The 24,209-nt window shown below is 33.2% G+C and overlaps 1 protein-coding gene across 2 annotated transcripts in view; it reads right to left on the bottom strand.

The window, feature by feature from the left end:
- Nucleotides 1-847: 847 nt before the first annotated feature.
- The window catches only part of LOC149528193 (uncharacterized), a 75,532-nt gene continuing 52,170 nt past the window's right edge, over nucleotides 848-24,209 (bottom strand). For both annotated transcript variants that reach the window (XM_089809849.1, XM_089809848.1), the window contains exon 5: nucleotides 848-1,605. In XM_089809849.1, coding sequence (XP_089665975.1) covers nucleotides 1,123-1,605 — 483 coding nt within the window. In that variant the 3' untranslated portion in view covers nucleotides 848-1,122. The remainder of the gene's footprint in view (nucleotides 1,606-24,209) is intronic.

Below are 24,209 nucleotides of genomic sequence, written 5' to 3'. Positions count from 1 at the left end.
AGAGGACTTTTATGGCAGCAAGATTTGGGCTTGCCAGCTATGATGACATTCATACAATGCAAAATAATAATGTCGGGATTAGGAACTGGAACAGGGACTGCGTATTTTCCTTTTGACTTTTGGACTTTCCCTGACTTATTACTTAGCTCTTGATAACTATTTATGGGTGAAATAGATATGCTACAATTAAAGCTCTCAAAACGAGAATAATGTTTAGTTGCGCAAATTATTTATACATTATACGTGCAGCATTAAGTACAAGTCATGCAAAATATGGTTATAAAGTAGCACAGATCATACCAAGTTGTGCAATACAGTCAAGTCTAAGGAACATGACAACTGGAATAGGGCTGTATTAAGAGAATAATTATAGTTATTAAGCTATATAAACAATGGCAAAGATTGGATTTAGTTTGTAAATAAATCATTAGAATGTTTTTTAAACTTGAACCTATCCTTCATTAAGGTCGAGCCTGCAAAAAGAAGATAAAAATACCGTTAAGAATAACTCCACGGTTAAAATCTCAACGACTGCTTATCAAAAACTAATGTTTAGACTGATACATAACTCAGCTTAATGGATTTACGGTGCATCATAAAATTCTACTACAACATGATCCAGCAGACTTGGACATACGCTGTTATCACAAACATAATAGGAATGTTGAGTTTGCTCTTAAATATCTTTTTGTTAATAAAAATTAATAATATTTTTGTTATTAAACTAGTTTTTCATATAAAATCTTTTTTTTTTGGATAAAACTTTATGTTTATATTATTAATAATAACTGGTTCAAAAAATTCCAAATAAAAGAACTCATAAAGAAAAACTCATACGAAAAAGAAAGATTGCTCAAAGTCAAAGTTTAAAAATTACACTAACTACACTTACAAAAATCGTTCTCCACTGTGACATATCTACAAGGATGATTTCAAATAAACTATTAAACTTACAAAATACTGTAATAAACCCATTCTTACAATGTCAGCTTCAATTCCACTGATCAGTTCCGTTCACCGTGAACTACTCAACCTATGCATCGATTCCAAACCAGATAATTATATAAAAACTTCAAACACACATGAGCTGGTAAACCGGACTTATCATCCTCACATTCATCTTTAAATCCGGAAACACTCAAAAATGTGTTTCCATTGAGATAAATCACTCCCAAGCTGAGCACCCATTTTAATTAGAGAGGGAGGATGATAATAGTACTCTGTCATGGCACCTTGGCGATTTCCTTTATTATTTTGAATCGTACAGCTGATCTTGCACATGAAAGTGCAATATCTGATAATATGTTGATCCAAATCTAATAGGGATTCGAAGTTGCAATTTGGTATGGCTCTTTCAAGTAATATCTGAATTGCTTGCTCTTCATTTACACTTGGAAGATGAAAACAAGTACCACATCTATTATAGCCAATCACTTCCGAAAGGTCTTTGCCAGTGCATGCGGTGACAAGAACTAAGCTATTTTCAGCAAAAGGAAGAGAGAGCAACCTACGGATCATACCAACTGATGACTCTTCAGTGTGGGCGTCGTCGATTGCTAGGAATACCTGCTGCTTACCAATTCTTCTAATCAAGAGGTTTTGTGCCTGAAACATTCACCAATGATGTTCATCGTTAGATCCTATAAGCTTCTGCATATAATTTTTTATAACTAAAGATTTTGACATGGTTATCTTAAACATCACATGATAAGAAGAAAAAAATTAAGCTTAGAAAAAATAAATCAACTTTGACTTTTTAACACTTTTATTATTGAAATGAAACTTAATGTATGATGTTTAAACAGTCAGCTTTAACACTAACTTATAATTCCTTCAACCAAGCTTTAACACTAACTTATAATTCCTTCAACCAATCTGGAAATTAGTTTGGAAATTAGTTTGGGGAGCCAACATTTTCTGAGCTTCTCTCATTCAGCACTGCTCCGAATTGAGCGCTCAGCATTGGCACAAAACAGCAATAAAGTGTTTCCTTTTATAGAAACGAAATTGATTCAACGCTTTATATAGACTTTCTTGATAAAACTGGAGTGAAGAGAAAATGCAATCTCTCGATTCTGAAGAAAACAAGAACAACACACCTCACTAGTAATTAATCATCAAACAAAATACACAGCCATTGTATAAACACCAATACGAAAAACCAACAGAGAATTTTCTTTTTAATTCCAGCATACATACTGAAAGAATTACAATTGAAAAATATGAATGCTAAGAGTGGTTCTCAGCAGATAAAACACGTATAGACTCATCCCTTTCAAATTTAACTATGAGTTAACTAATTGATGTTACCTAACAACTCGTCACTTCCCTGCCAATGCATGTTAATCAATAAACCTACGATACAGTCTTCTAGTTAACAGCTTCTTACAGCAGTTCAAATAATGAATAAACTAATCCTTAGAAAGAAACTACATGGAGGTGGAACGAAAAGAAAGACTGATTTCTAAACTATAGAAGAACTCCTAATAACAAGTGCTGCAGGGCAGCTTAGTTCCTACCAAAGGGTGGGCAGGCTGGGCTTGGGCATAAGGTATGAGTGACAAAGAGTTTTTGCATAAGAAAATAGTGCATAAATAGGCTACAACTTATCATCTACCAAATGACTGCTGGATTATAGAAGTGGCATAAATTTTTCTAATTTAAAAAATCAATACAAAATAGAAATGAACTCTTAGTGCTTCTATTAGAAGAAAAAAACATGGATAAATCATTCTGAAAAACACTAAAGGGAGAAAAAAGGCAGTAGATTTGTATAAATTATGTGTATTACTATTTATATATATTTTAGAAGACATTATATATTATAAATTATGTTAACTGTGGTATTAACCATTGTATGAATTCCACTGCAAATACCTCTGTTAACTCTAGGACAAAAGGGGCATCATAGAGTAAAGAATGCACCTTCATTGTTAAGATTACTGATCTTACTTGTAAAAATGCTCAAGAGACATCTGTCCTAAATGCAAAAACATAGACAGAGAAATCAGATTTCAATGGATGTCAGAGGAAAATCCTTAAATCCATCCTTCTGATGTGATTGTTTCAAGTGTTGTTTCCTTTGAAATCATTGTTTCTTAAGTGTTCATAAATTTTGGTTGTCATTACACTTCCTACTATGACATTTGATTTTCAAGATTGATCGAATTCACAACACCATTAATAGAAGCATGACTCATGTTCCTCGTTAGCTGAGCAATAATTGCTTCTCTTGCTGTAGGCGGGTTTTGTTGCAGTTGCTATCATTTTTTCTGTTGCTTATGTTGTATCTGAAGGCAAAAATAAACAAATACACAGAAATAAAACTTATTTCATTGTCTTATTGCCTTTGCTGAAATACATTACATAAGCTTCTATTTATAGAGGTCTGAGAAGTGTCTAGAAATCTAACACTTATTACATAGCATATAAAATATTATAGTGCATTCATTATGGACGGCTGAGTCAAGCGGCTGGAACGGCTGGGTTGTCTGCTATTTATGGCATACTATAGTCTGTGGACAGTGGATGATTTTGTTGTTGTTGCAGTTGCTATCATTTTTCCTGTTGCTTATGCTGTATCTGCAGCTAACTATCTTTTGATTGCGGTACTGTAGAATCAAAAAAAAAATGCACATGCAGACAACTTCAATTGGAATACAAAAGAGGTTTGAGGAGCATTTATAATAGAGCTCATTATTGTTGTACCGTAACCACGACCCCTGGTATACTCTATTTAATTTATATGTTAACGCGTGTAGGCAAAAGAAGCTTTGGATCCCTGAGGCATAAATAGACATCTATTACACATTCAAACAGCTGGACTATGAAAATAGGTGGTGGTAGAGGTCATATTTAATGCTTATTGCCTGCACAGTTCTTGCGATTTCTTGTCTAGAGTGACATGCCTGTGGTACATAGCACATTTGCAAAACAGAATGAGTTTGATGAAGTAGGTATTCATGGTCTTCTCTTCATCTGATTTGATGAACATTTGAATGAGTTTGATGAAATGGGAATGTAGGGTATGTTTTATTCTAAATTTCTACCTTTAAAATTTGCTTATTACTTTCATGTCAAATTATCTTCTCTGCATCTGATTTGATAATCATTTGAATGAGATGATATGTTTTATTATAGATTTTTTAAGAATTGTACATTATTTTGATGTCAAAATAACTTGACTGCATCTAATTGTTGGCGGAGTAATTTCTCCACCTTCCCCACTGTCCTCAACTTGCCGAAAGCAATAAATCGTACGCCGTTTCTAAACCGTCCATAGCCCACAATAGCCAACAGCCCACCGTCAACAAAAGACAAAATGTTGCATTCAGCGGCCCAACATCATTTCAGAATCAGTCTTCAACTACTAATAGTTGCATATATTTATTTATATATATTAATATTATATGTCATGTAAGTCTTAAACATCACACACTAACCAAGAAATTGAGCTTGGAAAAGTAAGTCAAACTTTGACTATTTAACACTTTTACTCTAGGAATGAAGCATTAGTGTGTGATGTTTAAGCCGTTCGTGCAATACATGTGTTCGATATTCTGGAGAGTTCTTATATATCTATATATAGAAGCATTATGTAAGGATTTAGGCATCAGATGTTATCTAATCATTGTGGATCATGGGTGGATAGAATGCTGTAGCATTCTAAGGACTTGTAATAGGTTTTAGTTAAGTTAATGAGAATGAAGTGCTATAGAACATTGTGATAAGTCTTTGTATTTTACATATTGAACTGAATGCTTATCTTTGAGTTGGTGTTTGTCTTTGATCCACTCTATCCACCTTCTTCAATTGGTATCAGAGCTAATGGGAAATGGTCCTGGAGATTATGGAGAGGTCGATGAGTTTAGAACTAGTGAAAAGTGTTGTGGCATCGTAGCCTAATATGCAACAACATTTGAAGTTATCTTCTACAAGAATAAAGAGACGAACAAATCAAGAGACTGCTATGAGAAACAGAGAAGTCATGAAAAGAAGGTAGTCAAAGTTGAAGTGTGTTTGAGTTAGCATTGTGTGACATTGTTATTTCTAGAGTAGAAGCATGTGGAGCATCTTTGTGCAAGTGGGAGTGTCAGAGAATGCATACACATTACATGGAAGATATTGATCATGAAATTTTTTATTATGTTTATTTTTGAAGCATGTGTATTTGATGTTATTGAATAGTTACTGAAGTTAGTTGTGGTTGCAGTAAGTGAAAGTAGGTTGTATTGGTGGTGAGTTGGTTGTCATGATTCAAAAGTCTATGTGTGTGCTGATTGGATAAAAGTGTTGGGATCGGAAGTGAAAATTTGTTTGTCTAATTGTGAAGGATATGATGTTCTTGATAGTGGTCATGTAATAGAAGTCGGTTGCATTGATGTTCTCCAACCAAGTGATGAAAATTGAATTAGTGATGATTGCTAATGGGCTATGTGAATGTATGGAGTGCATTATCGGTTGTGCCCGACACCCCAAAGGTTTTTGGTTTTACATATTGATGAACCATGTATGTGAAAAGGATTCCTATAGAACTGACAAGTACAGTGGCTAGGTACCTATATATCTCGGTAGATAGATTTCTTTTTATATGGACTCAATAATCAGTTTCATGCAAGTCAAGAAGGAGAAAAGCCAAAGTGAAAATAGTTTTTCCATCATGTGAGTTTTTGGTAATCTGAAACTATTTCATGTTGAGTTAGTGGTAATTTGAAACCATTTGTAATGTTTGGTGGTCTATTGTAACCACTATAATGTGAGGTTTGTGGTTAGCCGAAACCATTCAAATGTAAAGTCTTTGTTCAGCTAAAAACCATTTGTATTCTATTTGTTAGGTTTAAGTCGTAAAATTTGAAGTAATTATGACAAGGAAAACAATATAAATGCAGTAGCATTATTGGAAAAAATTAAGAGGGAGTGTTAGCGAAATAATTTCTCCACCTTCCCTGCCATCCTCAATTTGCCGAAAGCAATAAATCATGCGTCGTTTCTAAACCGTCCACGGCCCACAACAACCAATAGCCCACCATCAACAACAGACAAAACGTTGCATTCAACCACCCAACATCATTTCAGAATCAGTCTTCAACTACCAGTAGTTGCATATATTTATTGATATATATTAATATTTTATGTCATGCAATACATGTGTTTGATATTCTAGAGAGTTCTTATATCTCTATATATAGAAGCATTATGTAAGGATTTAGGCATCAGATGTTATCTAATCATTGTGGATCATGGGTGGATAGAATGCTGTAGCATTCTAAGGACTTGTAATAGGTTTTAGTTAAGTTAATGAGAATGAAGTGCTGTAGTACATTGTGATAAGTCTTTGCATTTTACATATTGAACTGAATGCTTATCTTTGAGTTGGTGTTTGTCTTTGATCCACTCTATCCACCTCCTTCACTAATTTGATAAACATTTGAATGAGGTTGATGGAGTGGGGTTTCATGGTATGTTTTATTGTAACTTTGATTTGCTGAATTGTATGTCCTGAAACAGTGTTCATGTACGCTAGATAATATATTTACTTTGATTAGACGATTAGAGATTCTTTGAAAAAACTAAGTTTTTTTTTTAAAATTCCACATAAATCTTCTTTCTTCTAGAATTTATCGTAGAATTTCTGCATTGATAAATAAAACATGACATTCCAATGAGTAGAAATAGAGGATAAAACAAGGGAGGACAGGTCAAAATTTTGCATTCAACAACAAATCAGTCTGTTGCTATCATGATTACAGAAAAAAAAACATGTGCCAAAGTTACAGATGGAATCGGATTTGATTATGTCTAGGGTTTCCATGGTGCTGGAATCTCTTTAGTGTAACAGCTTTTGCCTAGGAGTTAATTTGGAGTATCACTTACAATACAAAACTTACCTCTGGTAAGTTGAGCTTCCCCATTCTATACATGTGGAGGTCCTCTTAACGTGGAATATTCAGGATTATTCAGTAATAGGTTAAATGGCGCTGAAGAGATATTCTAAAAAGTAACTGAAATCAACATATACAAGGTTGTGTGGCATCACAACAATGAGTAATCTGAATGTAAAGGGTCATTGCACCTAGTCTCCTATATGTGAATGCTATCATCCGTGATTGCGCCTTTGCTTGGTTCAAAAGATAATCTCTGGAGAAAGTTATCAAGCAATAGCCTAAACCAAAATATTCAGTCTGAAGCTCTCAAGCAGCCTGCACATGATTTTAACAAATTGTCTGGATACTGAATCGTTGAAAAGTTTACAGTGTTAATTTGGGCAAGATTACCTTCAGAATCTTATAGTGTGTTGAAATTCAGCGGTAGATGGTGAGCGGGGCAAATTTGATGGGACAGACTAGCAATTTCAAATTTATACAAACTATGGCTCTCTCACTGTTTTTTCTTATAAACCCAAAATTTCAGAATGGATTTGGGCTTTTTGCATTTTCGGTTCTGTGAATCATTGCTCTTTTACAAAACATATTACTCACTTTTTAAGGAGAGAGATTTATTTCTGAAGGCAGTCCAATTAGACGAACTAGCAATATTTTTATGAATTTTAAGTATAAAAAAACTAACATAACTAGCATCTTTTCTTGAACTACTATAGTGTTAAATTAGGAATGAACAAAATAAAGAATTTGATTGGATGATATAGCTCTATATTAATAACTATTTAAGATATAATCCTCCGCTATAGTTCTCTGCCATGGAGGGGTAGGAACTAATAATGCCCCAATTAATTCAGTCCTAAACTACGTGAAAACTCCAAATGACCGTCAAATTGAACTTGAGAATTGACGAACAGAAGCACGAATCTTCAGATTCAGCATGAATAATCAATCATCCAAAAACAGCTTTCTAGTTGCAGAACTCCTAAGTAAGGAACATTGAGTTAGTATAAATAATTTATCATAAATATGCGACGATGAACTCTGATAATAATCAGCAATCATTTACCATATTCCCGTTGATGCGTGAGTAAACTCAAGATATTTTCCACAATTTTACAAAGCTGAACTTTGGTGAGTGACATAAGTTCAAGAATTTTTATTTTTTTGATTAAACTGCAGAAATCGGGTGCAGTACTGTCCTCAGGTGCAGCACTGTCCTCTTTATAAACTGCAGTGCGCCGGATAAACTTTTTAACTTGACCAGTAGTGCTGGCACGACAAGTCCACCAGTACTATGGGGACGGGAAAGACTAAAACCCGTGACCAACCCTGCAACAGAAAACTGAACTTTCATAGTTAACTTTCCGAACTTACATGTAAGCTGTTCTTGACGATCCATGCACTTCATTCAATTATTTCTTCTAAACCAACTTCAAACGAAATTTGTTTCAAATCAAAATTACTTGACATTGGTAGCCTGGATTCTTAATACATATGCCATTGTGGGATGAATTCGTTTTTCTCTAATGAAACATTTAGAACTCATAATGTACTTACAGATGTGATTGCAATATATTCTATTTTTTCATTTTAGAAATGAGTAACTAAACTTTATAGACCAAGTCAAAAACAATTACCAGACGTCCCACACATCTTCCCAATCAAAACATTAAAGCTAAAAAGTTCAAACATTTTCGATGTAGAATTACCAAAATTTCTAATACCTCTTGTATGTTTCAATATTCTTTTGCGTACCTTGACAGGAATTTCATGTGTTCAATTATATATCTCAACATAAATAAATCAAACATTTGTTAGTTTTTTTAAGTTACTAAGTTTTTTATTTTATTTTTTTGGTAAAAAGCAAAAAGCCTGATATTAATCTTCCAGTAACACTATTTTAAATGGTCACATGAATCGTTTTAGTGCCATCATTTTAACATAACTTCATAAATAGTTGAAATGGAGACTTGTTTACAATCAGCTATATTAAATTTTCAATAAATCCTTTTCATACACTATGTCATCCCTTTTATACTAAATATACGTGTATTCCAATAAATTCATACGCTTGCTAGAATTTCCAACTCTCATACTCTCATGTCTTGTTTGATACAGAGTACACGACCATAAGCAAACGTAATTGATTGCTTTATTAAATCCAAATTGAATTCGATTATCACTACATTGCTAGTAGAGGTCTATATAAAGCCATTATTATGGTAGAATAACTATTATGAGAATATAACGAGTTCTCATTATTAGAATGATTCAGAATAATTGGAAGGGGCAGCGAATAAGTTATTCTCAAGTCAAGATGTATCAATTGAACTTTTAATCACTTCAAATACTTTAGATCTAATCATTAAGTAGTTTGGTTTCTATAGAAAATAATCAACATAAACTTTATAGTCCACTATCCGAATAGTAACAAACTTGGAATGTAAAACATTACCAATAAAAAATCTCCAATAACATTCACACAAGTATGACACTAGAATTGAATTTGACAATCTAATTTGGAAAAACCCATCAATAACGTGCTACCAATTTTCACTCTTTTGAAATTGGCTTTGTGAGGAGCCAATCCTATTAAAGGTTACAAAACACATTATTAAATGTTACCTTGTTAAGGGATTTAATTACATTGTTAGAAGTGGCCTAATTAGAGGATTTAAAAAAAATCTACTACACTGTCACCTTAATTAAAAGATTTCAAAATTGATACAATGGTTAGAAAGTAATGGTAGTTTGATCTAAACAAATACAACTCACTTTACAAATACATATCACAATGTAGTTCATATGTTGATCCACTAACTAACCTCCATTTGTTGGATACAATTGTTCAATTGTGTGTTGTTTTTGATGTCACACAAATGTCAGATAGTGCCTACCGAACTCAAAAAGTCAGCAAAGCAAATGACAGTGTCTACCGAGCTCAGAAGGTCAGCAAGGCAATAGACAGTGTCTACCGAGCCCAAAAAGGTCATTAAAGATAGCTTGTAGTGTCTACCGAGTAGACAACTGGTTACCGAGCCTTCAAAGTAATAAAAAAAAATTAGTTCTTACCGAGCTCACTTGGTAATCGAAAAAAATATGACAAAAGCAATTCTTATCGAGATCACTCAGTAATCGAAGAAAATATGATAGAAATAGTTCTTACGAAGTTCACTCAGTCATCAAAGGTAATTTGGTAAAAGCAGTTCTTACCGAGTAAACTCGACAGCCAAAGGATTTTAAGATATTGTAATGTTAACTGAGTCAAGAAGGTTAACTCTAGAAATTCTTAGAAGTAGTATTTACCGAGCAGGGTCGGTCAATAAAGGACGTTATTTGTTTAAGAATAATATCTATAGCTGACTGATGAATGGTTTATTGGTAAATGTAACATGTAAATGAGCCAACTTGACAATCTGAATGGTATAAGTAAGAAGTCAAGTTGCGAATTCAAAGAAGTATGATGTGGAGATATAAGAAGTTAATGTGATATGAAGACTAATTATTGTGGAAGCAAATTTGAAGAATGATCATAGATCATTAAGGAGTAGCAGAGTCATATTTGATCAAGGAGGACCTAATGATGCTAAACATAGACTTGTGTCTAGCAAATTTAGTTGCATCTTGTTCAGTTCAATTCATTGTTTCTTTCTAACCATTGTAGCAGTGATTTCAAATATCTTAATAGAGTTGGTTTAACAGCCATTTTGTAAATCCTCTAACAAGGTGACAATTCAGTTGAATTGTTCTAAAGACCTCTAGCAAGGCCACTCCTAACAAGGTGATTAAATCTTTTAACAAGGTCACACTTAATAGTGTGTATTGTAACCTTTAACAGGGTTGGCTCCTAACAAGGCTCACTTCAAAAGAGTGAAAATTGGTGACTAGTTACTTGGTGGTTTTTTTCATATTGAGTTTTCATGTTAAATCTGGTGTCTCTTGTGTTCACTTTATTTTTAGTTACATACATGATTGCTTGAAAATAAAGTAATAATTTAATTTACCAAGTAAAAGCAGTAACTAGATCATTAAGACATCCAAGGGATTTGTGAATTAATTTTTGTAAGTAACTGATTCACTCTCCTCTCAATTACTTTATCTTTAATTCCAACAATTGGTATTAGAGCTATTGGTGCTTATAGGAAAAGATTTCAAGGATCTAAGCTAAAGATCAAGATGTCTTACAAAAAAAAAATTCTAATACTTAACAGGGACAACTTCTCAGCATGGCAAGGATTGATGAGGCTTCATTTCGCTTCCATTGGTGATACAGGGCTGCAGTACCTTGATAAAAAATATGAAGAACCTTTTGGTACATTATCTGTCAATGATATTGCTAAAAAGAAGACTCACAATAACATGATGATAGATGTAGCATCTAGTCTGGGTTATGAAGAATTTGATGACATCAAGGATTGCAAAACTGCCTTTGAAATGTGGAACAAGCTAAAAGAAATCTATGGAGGAGATGATAATGTGAGAAGAGCCAAAGCAGAAAGTTTGAAAGGGCAATTTGATCAAATGAGGATTAGAGAGGATGAAAATATTGCAAAGTATGCTGAAAGAGTTAAAGCATGTGTTAGTACAATCAAAGCATCTAGAGAAGATATCAGTGAGGAGACAGTTATAAGTAAAGTTCTTAGAACTCTACTTCCTATTTATGCAATTAAAGTTTTTGCAATTCAAGAAAGGAGATGTGAGGAAAATCATAAAATAAATTTAGAGGCCATAGTTGGAAGATTGACTGCATTTGAGCTAAACAACTATGACAACTATATTCCAGCTGCCAAGAATGTTGAATCAGCATTTGAAGCCAAGCTTTCACTAAAAGAAAAAGGGAAAAAGATGAAGGAACCACAATTACAAAGTGATGAAGAATTAAAACAAGGTTCAGACAGTGATCTTGAAGTGGTTGAAGCTCTACTAGTAAGAAAATATTCAAGAGGCAAAGGAAAATAAAAAGGTAAATCTTTTTTAATCTATTTCTCTTGTGAAGAAATTGGACATATTGCCATTAGGTGCCCAAATAAGTAGAACAAAGATGAGAAGAAAGGTCACAAGCACAATGGCAAGAAAGACTTCAAATCGTTCTCGGATAAAGGTAAGAAAACATATTTTATGACAAAAGATTCTAATGATTCTGATAATTAAGAAAAAAATGAAATTGTCTACATTGCTATAAAAGATGAATCTGATAATGATGAGAAAATGGCACTAATTTCTCATATGAGAAAAAATGATACATGGATCATAGATAGTGGTTTTTCTCATCACATGATCGATGATAAGACTAAGTTTGAATACTTTGAAGACTATGATGGTGGTAGTGTAAGATTTGGTAACAATGAATTTTGTTGTATAAAAAAAAAAGAAAGAATCTCACTAACCAAGGAACTTGTATGTGATAATGCATATTGGGTAGAAGGAATAAAGCACAATTTGTTGAGTGTGGCACAACTACTCAATAATGGATTCAAAGTAGAATTCATGCATGAAAAAGAAAGCTGATTGGATCTGGCACTCAAACAAAAGGTAACTTATTTTATCTTGAATTTGGTGAATGTTCATGTTTCATTGTTCAAATTGAAGAAAGCTAGTTATGGCATAGGAGGTCATGTCATGTAAACTTTGACAACTTAATAAAGATCAGTAAATTCAAGAAAGTAAGAGGTATTCCTGACATAAAGAAACCTGAGGTGGGTCTATGCAAGAATTGTCAAATTGGTAAAATGGGAAAGACTAGTTTTACAAGCAAGAACTATCAGACTGAAGAAGTTCTAGAAATTGTGCATATTGATTTGTGTGGACCTATTGGCATTTAAAGTTATAATGGTGAAAAAAAATTCATTCTGTTTGTTGATGATTATTCAAGAATGATGACTATCATGTACCTTAGAGAGAAATCAGAAGCATTTGAAAATTTCAAATGGTATTTGGCCAGAGTAGAAAAGGAAATAGGCAAAAGACTGAAATTTTTAAGATCTGACAGAGGTGGTGAATCCATTTCGCATGAGTTCAATAAATTTTGCATTGAAAGAGGAATCAAAAGACAAGTTTCAACACCTAAAACTCCAGAACAAAATGGAATAATAGAAAGAAGGAATAAATCTATAATGGATTGTGCAAGAATCTTATTGATTGAGAAAGAGATTGCTATCAAATATTGGTAGGAAGCTATCAGCACTACAGTTCATACCTTGAATCGAGTACAGCTGAAAAAAGACTCATTCAAAACACCCTATGAATTATGGTATGGCTACAAACAATGTAAGTGATCTAAAGGTATTTGGAAGCAAATGTTACATTTTGAAAGAATATAGAAAAGGTAAATTTGATGTAAAAAGTGATGAAAGAATATTTTTGGGATACTCTTGCAAAAGCAAAGCATATAGATGTTTGAACTTATCTACTCAAAAAGTCATAGAAAGTGCACATGTGAAAGTTGATGAGTTTGTAGAAAGAACAAAAGAAGAAAGCAAGAAAGAACTTGAAGACTATAGAAGATTTTTTTACATTGAACCTAATACAATACCAAGTATACCTATCAATCAAGAATCCTCAACTCCCGAGTCTTCATTAATGGAGTCACAAGAAGTTCAAACCAAGTCAACATCTATCAAGCTGCAAGAATCCGAGTTGCAAACAAAAGTTACCAAGTTAGCATCTACCGAGCCCAAGCAACCAAAATCAGAACCAGAAGTTGAGATACAGAAGGATAAAAATGCAAATCATTCAAAAGGAAAGGAACCTATGTTAGCCAAGTATGTCAAAAACTATCATGCACCAGATCAGATCATTGGTGATAAATCAGAAGGAACAATGACAAGAAGTAAGTTGAAAGGCACTTGTTTACTTGCTGATTTTGAAGCTAGAAATGTCAAAGATGTACTAGACAATGAAAGTTGGATTGAAGCTATGAATGAAGAGATAAAATGGATAGAAAAAAAAAACATGGACTCTTGTACCTAGACCCAAACACAAGAATGTGATTGGAACAAAGTGGGTATTTAGAAATAAACTAAATAAAAATGGTAAGGTATCAAGGAACAAAACTAGACTAGTATGCAAAGGATACTCTCAAGAAGAAGGTGTAGACTATGAAGAAACTTTTGCTTCTATTGCAAGATTGGAAGGTGTCAGAACCTTATTTTCATATGCTACATACAAAGGATACAAATTTTATCAGATGGATGTCAAGTCAGCATTTCTTAATGGCATATTGGAGGAAGAGGTTTACATTGAGAAGCCTGAAGGTTTTGTTGATCCAGACAAGAAGGACATGGTCTACAAATTGCATAAAGCATTATATGGTCTAAAACAAGCCCCTAGAGCATGGTATGAAATATTGCATAACTATCTTATTCAGATTGGTTTTCAAAGAACTAATGACAATAGCAGTTTGTACATAAAGGAAGGACCAGATAATAAGATTATTTTGGTAGAAATATTTGTAGATGATACTTTTTTCACAGGAAATGATGATCTTTGCAAAGAATTTTTAGAACAAATGAATAAGGAATTTGAAATGTCAATATTTGGTGAGATCAAATTCTTTGTTGGTCTTCAAATTCAATAGAATAAGAATGGCATCTACATCATTCAATCCAAATACATCAAGGAGATACTGAAAAAGTTTGGTATGGAAGATTGCAAACTAGTTGGGACTCCTATGTGTACTAGATTAAAGCTCACCAAGGATGATGAATAAAAAGAAGTGGATCAGACATTGTATAGATCTATGATTGGAAAGTTGCAATATGTAGTGCACACAAGACCAGACATTGCCCTTGCAATAGGAATTGTAGCAAGATTCTAAGAAAAATCAAAAGAAAATCACATGATGGCAATCAAAAGGATCATGAGATACTTGAAAGGAACTGAAGAATATGGATTATGGTATAAACTTGGAGTTAAATTGGATTTAAAGGTGTTTACTGATGTAGATTGTGCAAGAAATATTGATGACAGAAAGAGCACAAGTGGAGTAGCTTTCTTTCTTGGAAAAAGGTTGGTTTCTTGGACAAACAAAAAGTAGAATTGTATATCTCAATCCACAAAAGAAGCTGAATATGTTGCAGCAGTAGTAAATTGCTCAAACATTTTATGGTTTAAACAATTATTGAAAGGTATGAAGCAAGAAATCATAGAACCAATTGTTATGTTTTGTGATAACACCATTGCAATTAACATCTCCAAGAATCCAATGATCCATTCAAAAACCAAACATATTGCCATAAAGTATCACTTTGTTAGAGAATTGGTGCAAGAAAAGGAAATAATATTGGAATATGTGCATACAAAGGAACAAATTGCTGACATATTCACAAAGCCTTTACCTAAGGATGCATTCTTGTATCTAAGAGGTAAGTTAGGGGTCATTCCCCTATCTGAAGCTCACTAAGATACAGTTTTAGTGATGCATCAACATGAACAAAATTGAAGATCTATCAGTTGATGAGTAAACTAGTGAAGACATTGCATATGAATCAGTACATCAGATACAATGCTATTCAATTGTTTTGAGTTATCTTTGGCATGTGTTGTCAAAGAGGGAGATATCATTTTATAATTTGCAAATTATAAGATTTTGTGTAAGAGGGAGAGATTATATGTAAGAAGGAGTTTTGTCATTAAAAGACTTGTTTTCAAATTTCATTCTGCTATGACATGTTGTGTTACCATCAATGCCAAAGAGGGAGATTGTTGGATACAATTGTTCAATTGTGTGCTGTCTTTGATGTCATACAAATGTCATATCAGTCATTAGATAGTGCCTACCAAAGTTAGAAAGTCAGCAAAGCAAAGAACAGTGTCTATCGAGCTCAGAAGGTCAGCAAGGCAATAGATAGTGTCTACCGAGCCCAAAAGGTTAGTAAAGATAGCTTGCAGTGTCTACCAAGTAGACAACTGGTTACCGAGCCTTCAAGGTAATCAAAGAAATTTAGCTCTTACCGAGCTCACTTGGTAATCAAAGAAAATATGACAAAAGCAGTTCTTATTGAGATCACTCGGTAATCGAAGAAAATATGATAGAAACAGTTCTTACCGAGTTCACTTGGTCATCAAAGGTAATTTGGTAAAAGCAGTTCTTACTGAGTAAACTCGACAGCCAAAGGATTTTAAGATATTGTAATGTTAACCGAGTCAAGAAAGTTAACTCTGGAAATTTTTGGAAGTAGCATTTATCGAGCAGGGTCAGCTAGTAAATGACATTTATTTGTTTAAGAATAATATCTATAGCTGACTGATGAATGGTTTATTAGTAAATGTAACATGTAAATAAGCTGACTTGATAATTTTAATGGTATAAGTAAGAAGTCAAGTTGTGAATTCAAAGAAGTATGATGTGGAGATATAAGAAGTTAATGTGATATGAAGATTGATTATTGTGGAAGCGAATTTGAAGAATGATCGAAGATATTTGAGGAGCAGCAAAGTCATATTTAATCAAGGAGGATCTAATGATGTTGAACAGAGACCTGTGTCTAGAAAATTTAGTTGCATCTTGTTCAGGTCAATTCATTGTTGCTTTCTAACCATTGTAGTAGTGATTTCAAATCTCTTAACAGAGTTGGTTTAACAGCCATTTTGTAAATCCTCTAACAAGGTGACAGTTTAGTTGAATTGTTCTAAAGACCTCTAGCAAGGCCACTCCTAATAGGGTGATTAAATCTTCCAACAAGGTCACACCTAATAGTGTGTATTGTAACCTTTAACAAGGTTGGCTCCTAACAGGGCTCACTTCAAAAGAGTGAAAATTGGTGACTAGTTACTTGGTGGTTTTTCCCATATTGGATTTCCACATTAAATTTGGTGTCTCTTGTGTTCACTTTATTTTTAGTTACATGCATGATTGCTTGAAAAGAAAGTAATAGTTTAATTAACCAAATTACAACAGTTGTTTACCGAGTAAAAGTAGTAGCTAGATCATTAAGACATCTAAGGGATTTGTGGATTAATTTTTGTAACTGATTCACCCCTCTCTCAGTTACTTTATCTTTAATTCCAACACCATTATCATCTTTGTCTCTGATCTTCTTAGCAATACTTCAAGCAATCACACTTCACCTTTTCATAACTCTTCACAACCTCTTGTTTAAGTTCACCAATCAATAGCATCGATAAAACATCTTCTTGAAAACCTCTTTAGGTCACCCTTGTGTTTCCTTAAATAGGTAGTTCTATTTTTTGACACTTAAACATTACCGTAGATCTTAGGGTTACGATAAAATTCAACACATATATTGAATCTATCAACCATTTCATTCTCCTTCTCTTCTAGAAACTACTCTAAACTTTTCTTTAAATTCATGTATAGAACCCCTCAAAAACTATTTTACTTCAATTAAATGTTCATGGTTGTGCATCCTTATCTTCAACATGCTTTGTATATTCCAAGAATTCAATTATGTTGGATGGAAATCACAAATTTCTCACATCCTGTGCTTGGGAGATTTTTTCTAAATACCTTTCTAGATTGGCTCTATATTTATCTAGGCCATTCTAGTGAATGTAAGCACCTTTTTACAATCTAGAAATGAAATTTTAGATTTAACAAACTATTATTACAAAGGATATCACATAGATTTCTTAGAATGGAAACTAGATTTCAATGTAAATGATAATAAACATAAACAGGAAACGAAATGGATGGAATGTGTAAACATACCACTATAACTAAATGAAAACCACATTCTAAAAAGAATAGGTCAATATTTGGGAACGTTAATAGGATTTGAATCAAACAAACATAAATCACATATAATTAGATTTCTAATAAAAACCAATCATAACGACTCTATAAAAAAGAAAATTATAACAAATAGATCAATATACAACTTAACATTCACTAAATACATAGGAGAAATCAACAAGATAATAGGAACTGATTTAAGGAAAACAACAATAAAAAATAGCATTAAAAAATTACCAAGGGCGGCCAGAAAAGAGGACAAGAGACTTGAGGAAAATAGGATAATAAGGTCACCAAAGAAGGTTAAAGTTAAAGATGTAGGAAAAGTAGAAAGAGAGTAAGAAATCTAAACCAAGGATGTAGAAAGGATAGAAGAGGTAGAAGAAGGATTGATGAAAAATATAGACCATTAACATTCACTCGAGATATATAGGAAATGTCGAGATTGAAAAATAGAGCTAGATTCAATAGATGAAATTGAAAGTAATATAAAAAAGATAAAGAAGCTCACTCATGACATCATGCTATTACAAAATGAACTGAAAGACCAGTGCATCATAGGAGAAGCAAATCATACAAAACATAAAGGAAAAGGTATTTTGGAGATTGAGGCAGAGGAGATACCAAACAATAGTAACCCACATTTTACACAAGAAAAGGAAGATATTAGCAATAAGCAGTTAGGAAAGGAGAACCACCAAGAAGTGGAACCAAAAAAAGGAAGTATTCTAGAACAAGATCAAATAATGAGGCAGACAGAGAAAAATCTATGCATCCCACCAGTAGACTCAACTCAATCGAGTAACATAACAATCAAAAAAAAAGCAAAAAGAAGAGCTACAAATTCTAGCAAACACCAAGTAAGGGAAAGGACATGTTCAACAAGATGAAGAGGAATCTAGGAATGTGTAAGCTATAGGTAAAGAGTCATCAAAAATAGAACATCTAAGAAAGAAAATAATTATGCAAGAAGATGAATAGGAAAATTAAGTGGAGGAAGCAAGGGAAGAATCTAGACCCCTGGTTGAAAGCTCTACTAGGAAGAATGAAAAAAAGAAACAAGGTAGGAGGAATATAGACAAAATCTAGAAGTAGAAGAGGACCTAATGAATAATCTACTTATCAAAGAAATCCTAGCAGAGGATTAGCAGCCACTAGAAGTATCAGACATAGCACTAAAAGTAATCAACCAAATAAGGTTGGAAAACTTGAGCTTAGCAATGAATCAGGAAGGCATAAAGACACCTATATGTGGTAAGAAAAAAAAGAAAAGAGGACAAGAATCATTGAAAAAATTGAAGGAAGCAGTAGGATAGGTAAAGGATCAAACTAAAATAAAGGAAATTCTACAAGGAGGGAAGGGGAAGAACATTCCCAAAGAACAATGAAAACCACTACATGGAATGCTAGGGGCCTAAACACCCCTAGCAAGAAACTCTTATTAAAGCATAATCTAACAATTTTTAATAAAGAAATTTTATTAATTCAAGAAACAAAACTAAGTAAAGAAGAAGGCATCGGACTGGGGTAGAGACTAAGAATATGGAAATCAAAATTTAAACCATTATAGGGAACCTCAGGAGGGCTGGGCATTATTTGGAATAATTCTAAAGTTAATGTGGAAAACACTATTTCTCACTCAAACTGGATGGGTAGTAGAGTGTCTAGCAATAAGACAAACCTACAGATAATATTAATCAATGTCTATGGACATATAAAAATAGTAGAAAAATCAATAGTTTGAAGTGAGATAACTAACTACATCAAAACATTATAGGAAGGAAACATCATTATTGGAGGAAAATTTAATGAAATTTTAAAGAAAGATGAAAAATATGTGGAGTCAGAACAATGTCTAGAGCTACATAGGATTTCAAAGAATGGGCAGAAAAGAATTCTCTCATTGACATTTCAACATCTAATGGAATAAATAGGAGAAAAGACTTTAACTACATTGCAAAAAGATTGGAAAAATTCTTCTTCAAAGGAGAATTAAACAAGTTGAATAGAGAAATCAAGGTAGAAATATTACCTATGGCAAGATCAAATCATTTTTCGGTAAGAATCGAAATCAAAGAACAAACTAAACCAAAAAAAAACCTATTTAAACGTGATGTGGTTCATGGGAAAAAACTTTATGAATAATATAAAAAATTGGTGGCAAGAAGAACAATTTCAAGGATCTAAAATATTTTTCTTTGTGTACAAAATTAAGAGCATAAAGGAAAAAATTCTAAAATGGAATAATACACATTTCAAAAATATTTTCAAAGAAAATATAGATATAGAAGAGAAACTAGAAAAATTAAATAAAGAAGTTATAAAAAATGGAATGAATAATTAAACCTACCAACTTGAAAAAGAATACCTAATAAAACAAGAAGAAATATTGGCTAAAGAAGAAATATTCTGGAAGCAAAAATTAGAGAAAAATGGTTGGTAGAAGGAGACTGTAACACAAAATACTTTCATAGCAGTACATTGCATCATAGGAACTATAATAATATATCAAAAATCAAAGACAAGCAAGGAGAATCTACTTATAGCCTAGATAGCATAGCAAATATCTTAGTAGAACACTTCAAAGATATTCTTAATAATTATGAAGCATCCAATAGAACCAAGCAAGAAGAATTGCTGAAAACTATTCCCAAGATCATCACACTCGATGACAACAAAATTCTTAACAAACCATTTACACTACAAGAAATCAAAACAACCCTCTTTAATATCAATCTAGATAAAACTCCTGGACTTGATGGAATTCAAGCATTCTTCTTTCAACAACATTGGGAGATAATAGGAGAAGATTTATGGAAAGCACTAGAAGCAACTAGGAATGGAGGGGAACTTCTAGCAGAAATTAATGACACCTTTTTACCCTCTTACCCAAGACAAACAAAAGTGTGGAACCAAGAGACTTTAGACCTATAGCTCTTTGTAACACTATTTATAGGGTATTCTCCAAAACCTTAGCTAATCATCTTAAAATCCTTCTCCCTAAGCTAATATCAGAAAAAAAAATAGGCTTTGTACCAGGGAGATCTATCCTAGATGACATCTCAATCATCTAAGAAACAATCCATTCACCAATAAAAAATAACAAAGCATGCATGCTACTAAAACTAGATATTCAAAAAGCTTATGATAAAGTGGATTGGAGATTCCTATGTAGATCTCTTGAAGCTTTCAATTTTTCAAAACAATGGATAAACATAACATTTCAATGTATTTCTACCTCAAAAATTTCAATCCTTGTCAATGGGACACCAAAAGAATTCTTCAGTATTTCAAGAAGGATTAGACAAGGTGACCCTATCTCTCCTTTTATGTTTATTATTATGGTTGAATCCTTTGGTAGAGCAATCAAATTAGCACATCTCCAAAATAAGAAGTAAAAGTCACAAAAAATGTAGAAAATACCACCCACCACCAATTTGCTAATGATACAATTCTTGCTAGAGTAAGCACTAAAATAGAGATGGAGAATTTCAAAAATATCCTCAACAATTATTCTGAAGCTTCAGGTCAAAAAATCAATGTAGAAAAAATAGAAATTTCTTTCTTAAATACAACAAGGGAAAGAGAAGATTATATATGCAATGGATTTGGATTCAAAAAGGGTACATTCCCCTTCAAATACCTAGGAATACACCTAGATAAATGAAATCAAAGAAACAAAGGCTGGAAACAAATACTGGGAAAAATAGACAAAGAAATTGAAGCTTGGAAAGGAAAATGGCTAACCAAGGCAAGGAAAGTGACAAGAAACAAAGCAATGTTATCAACTTTACCTACTTATTATCTTTCCTGTCTACAATACCAAAGAACACGAATCAAAAAATTGAAAAAATGTTTTGATGATTTCTTCTGGAATGGTTTAGAAGATAGAAAGAAAGAGATGTTAATCAGATGGGAAAAAATATTTACACCTAAAGAAGTAGGAGGTCTAGGAATCAAAAACCTAGAATGGCAGAATGAAGCCTTGGGAACCAAACAAGTTTGGAGAATGTATTAGGAAAGAGATAGCAAATAGGCAAGAATCCTTTACAATAAATATTTAGAAATAGAGGAAAGAACTTTAATATTTAGAACTAGGAATCCCACCGAAGGCTTGGTAGCATGGAATTTCCTTTTGAAGTGTCACCATCTCATAACCAATTGCATAACTTGGGATGTTGGGAAAGGAGATAAAGCATTATTGTAGGAAGGTTCTTGAAATGGACACTTCCCATCGAAAAATCAGGTTTGAATCATAACATCATTAATCATTTAAAGAAAAAATCAGGATCCAAAGTTAAAGATTACATCATAGTAACTCAAACCTCTATGGAAACATCTTGGGAATGGAAATTCTTAATCGATTGCAGCCTGAGTCAGATAGATCAAGTGTTCCTAGAAGAACTTTTGAAAGATAGGCCAATCAAAGTTAAAAATAGGGAAGATAGGCTAATATGGGCAGCATCCAAAGATGGAACTTATAAAGTCAAAGAATGATATAAACAAATAACTAACTCACAGGAATGGGAAGCATTAAACATCCCAATGAACCTATGTTGGGACCTAGTAGGGCTTCCCAAAGTTGCCATCTTTCTATGAGTAGCCATCCAAGAAAGAATCCTCATAGAAAACAAAATTAGAAAGATGGGATTAGAAGGACCATCAACATGTATTCTATGCAATGAAAAATCAAAAACTTCTAAGCGCCTCCTTTATCAATGCAAGTTTGTAAAGGAATGCTAGCCCTGGCTCAAATCAAGGCTTAATTGGGCAACCCCCCTATAAGAAAGTTGGCAAAACCACATAGCCAGATGGCCAAAACACACTAACAAGTGTGTATATGGAAAACTGTGGAATATCACCCTAGCAATCTTAGTATGGGAAATATGGAAAGAAAGAAATAGACAAATTTTGCAAGATATAGAACTTAATTCACTGACACTTTGCAACAAAATTGAAGCAAATATAGTGGAAGTTATGAATAGTGACTTAATAAAAAAGATGATAGAAGAAGGCTCATTTACCGAATGGGATGCTGAATCAAAAAATAATGGAATCTTCTAATAAATCCACCCCTAATATATAAGAAGAAGAATAAAATGGCTAGGAAAGAATGTAAATAGGTACCATCCCTGAAAGGTTAGAAGAAATTAAACTTTGACGAGGCCTCTAGAGGCAATCCTGGCAAAGGAGGAATAGGATGTATACATAGGAAAGAAATGGGAAAATGGGTTGTGAAAATAGAAAAGCCATTGGGAGTGACATCAAACAATATGGCAGAATTGGAAACAGTAGAAGAAGATCTAAAGATATGCATAAAGCTAAGAATTAAAAAAATTATAATCAAAGGAGATTCACAGATAGTCCAAAATGCTCTTAGAAAAGGAAAATCCCCAAATTGGATTATAAACTCTTGATTCGAAGCTAACTTAAAATTATTGGAAGAATTCAAAGAAATAAGATTTTCCCATATTTTTAGAGAAGGTAATAATGAAGTAGATCAACTAGAAAATGTGAGTATAGATGGAGAATACATCTTAACTTTTAATCATAGTTAAATAACAAAGTATCAATCATTAAATACTAGGCATCATGATTTCCCAAATTGGCACATATTTTAGCACTTGCCTCTATGATTACACAAATTTAGCTTCTTGAAGTTTAACCACCAAGGTGACACTTCAATGATGACTTAGAGGGTAAATTATCATCTAATGATCTTAGATATGGTGTCATTATGCAAAGTTCTAGATCCTTCACTTCGAGGGTATATTATACCATTCTTGAAACTAGTATCCTCATTTCTGCTCTCCCCTTTTAGAAATTAGCTAGTATAGCCACTGCATTATGGATACTAACATATGCCTATATAATGCCTTTAAAAGCAGAATGATGGCATTTTGTGGTTTAGTCAAGTCAGAAAAATGGAACTGGCAATTTTGATCAATTGATGACATGAACAGAGTAGTTGTTAGTAGGGTCATGGGAGAAGGGGTAATCAACTATGAACATTCGTGGTGAACAAATAGTGATATATTAGGGCTTTGAATAGGATGTTTAGCTAGGGCAAGAGTAGCTAAATTAGACATAGTCAAATTAAGCCTCAATAAATTCGATTGGAGGAAGTTGTCTTCAATATTGATGAAAAGCTTAGCATTCCCTTGTCAGAGGCCTATATGGAATATGAATTAGGTAGCCCTAATCTCATGAGAAGCCCAAAATGTCCTTGCTTGGTAATTCAAAACAACATTCTCTTTTATAGAGAATGGCCAAAAATGGAGGTAGGTGTACATTTTCTTCTATGGTGGAGAGCAATCATCAAGGACCCAACTAGAGATTGGCTTTTGAACTACCTTCAAGCTTTTGATGCCTACATCCACCCAGAGGTGAATTTCCCCGACTTGGATGCTATCGAATTCTACCTTCCTAACTATGATAGGTCAAGTAGGGCGAGGAACACTTACGAATTTCCTTCAGGTTCAAGGGAAAACAATCTACAGGAAGCCACAAAGATTATTATCATCTTCAACAAATGGAGCTAGGCAGATTAACTAAGCCAGTGGGTGTCTCGATGTCTCTGTTATGTTTCATATTTCCCTCTTTCAAAAATATAGCCTCGTAGATGATAATTCTGT

The sequence above is a fragment of the Cupressus sempervirens genome, chromosome 11 (genome assembly GCF_028749045.1).
Source record: "Cupressus sempervirens isolate cs-2001-9-10 chromosome 11, ASM2874904v1, whole genome shotgun sequence".
NCBI classification, from domain to species: Eukaryota; Viridiplantae; Streptophyta; class Pinopsida; order Cupressales; family Cupressaceae; genus Cupressus; species Cupressus sempervirens.
The sequence above is the reverse complement of the archived record's forward strand: the minus strand, read 5'-3'. Positions and strand labels throughout refer to the sequence as shown.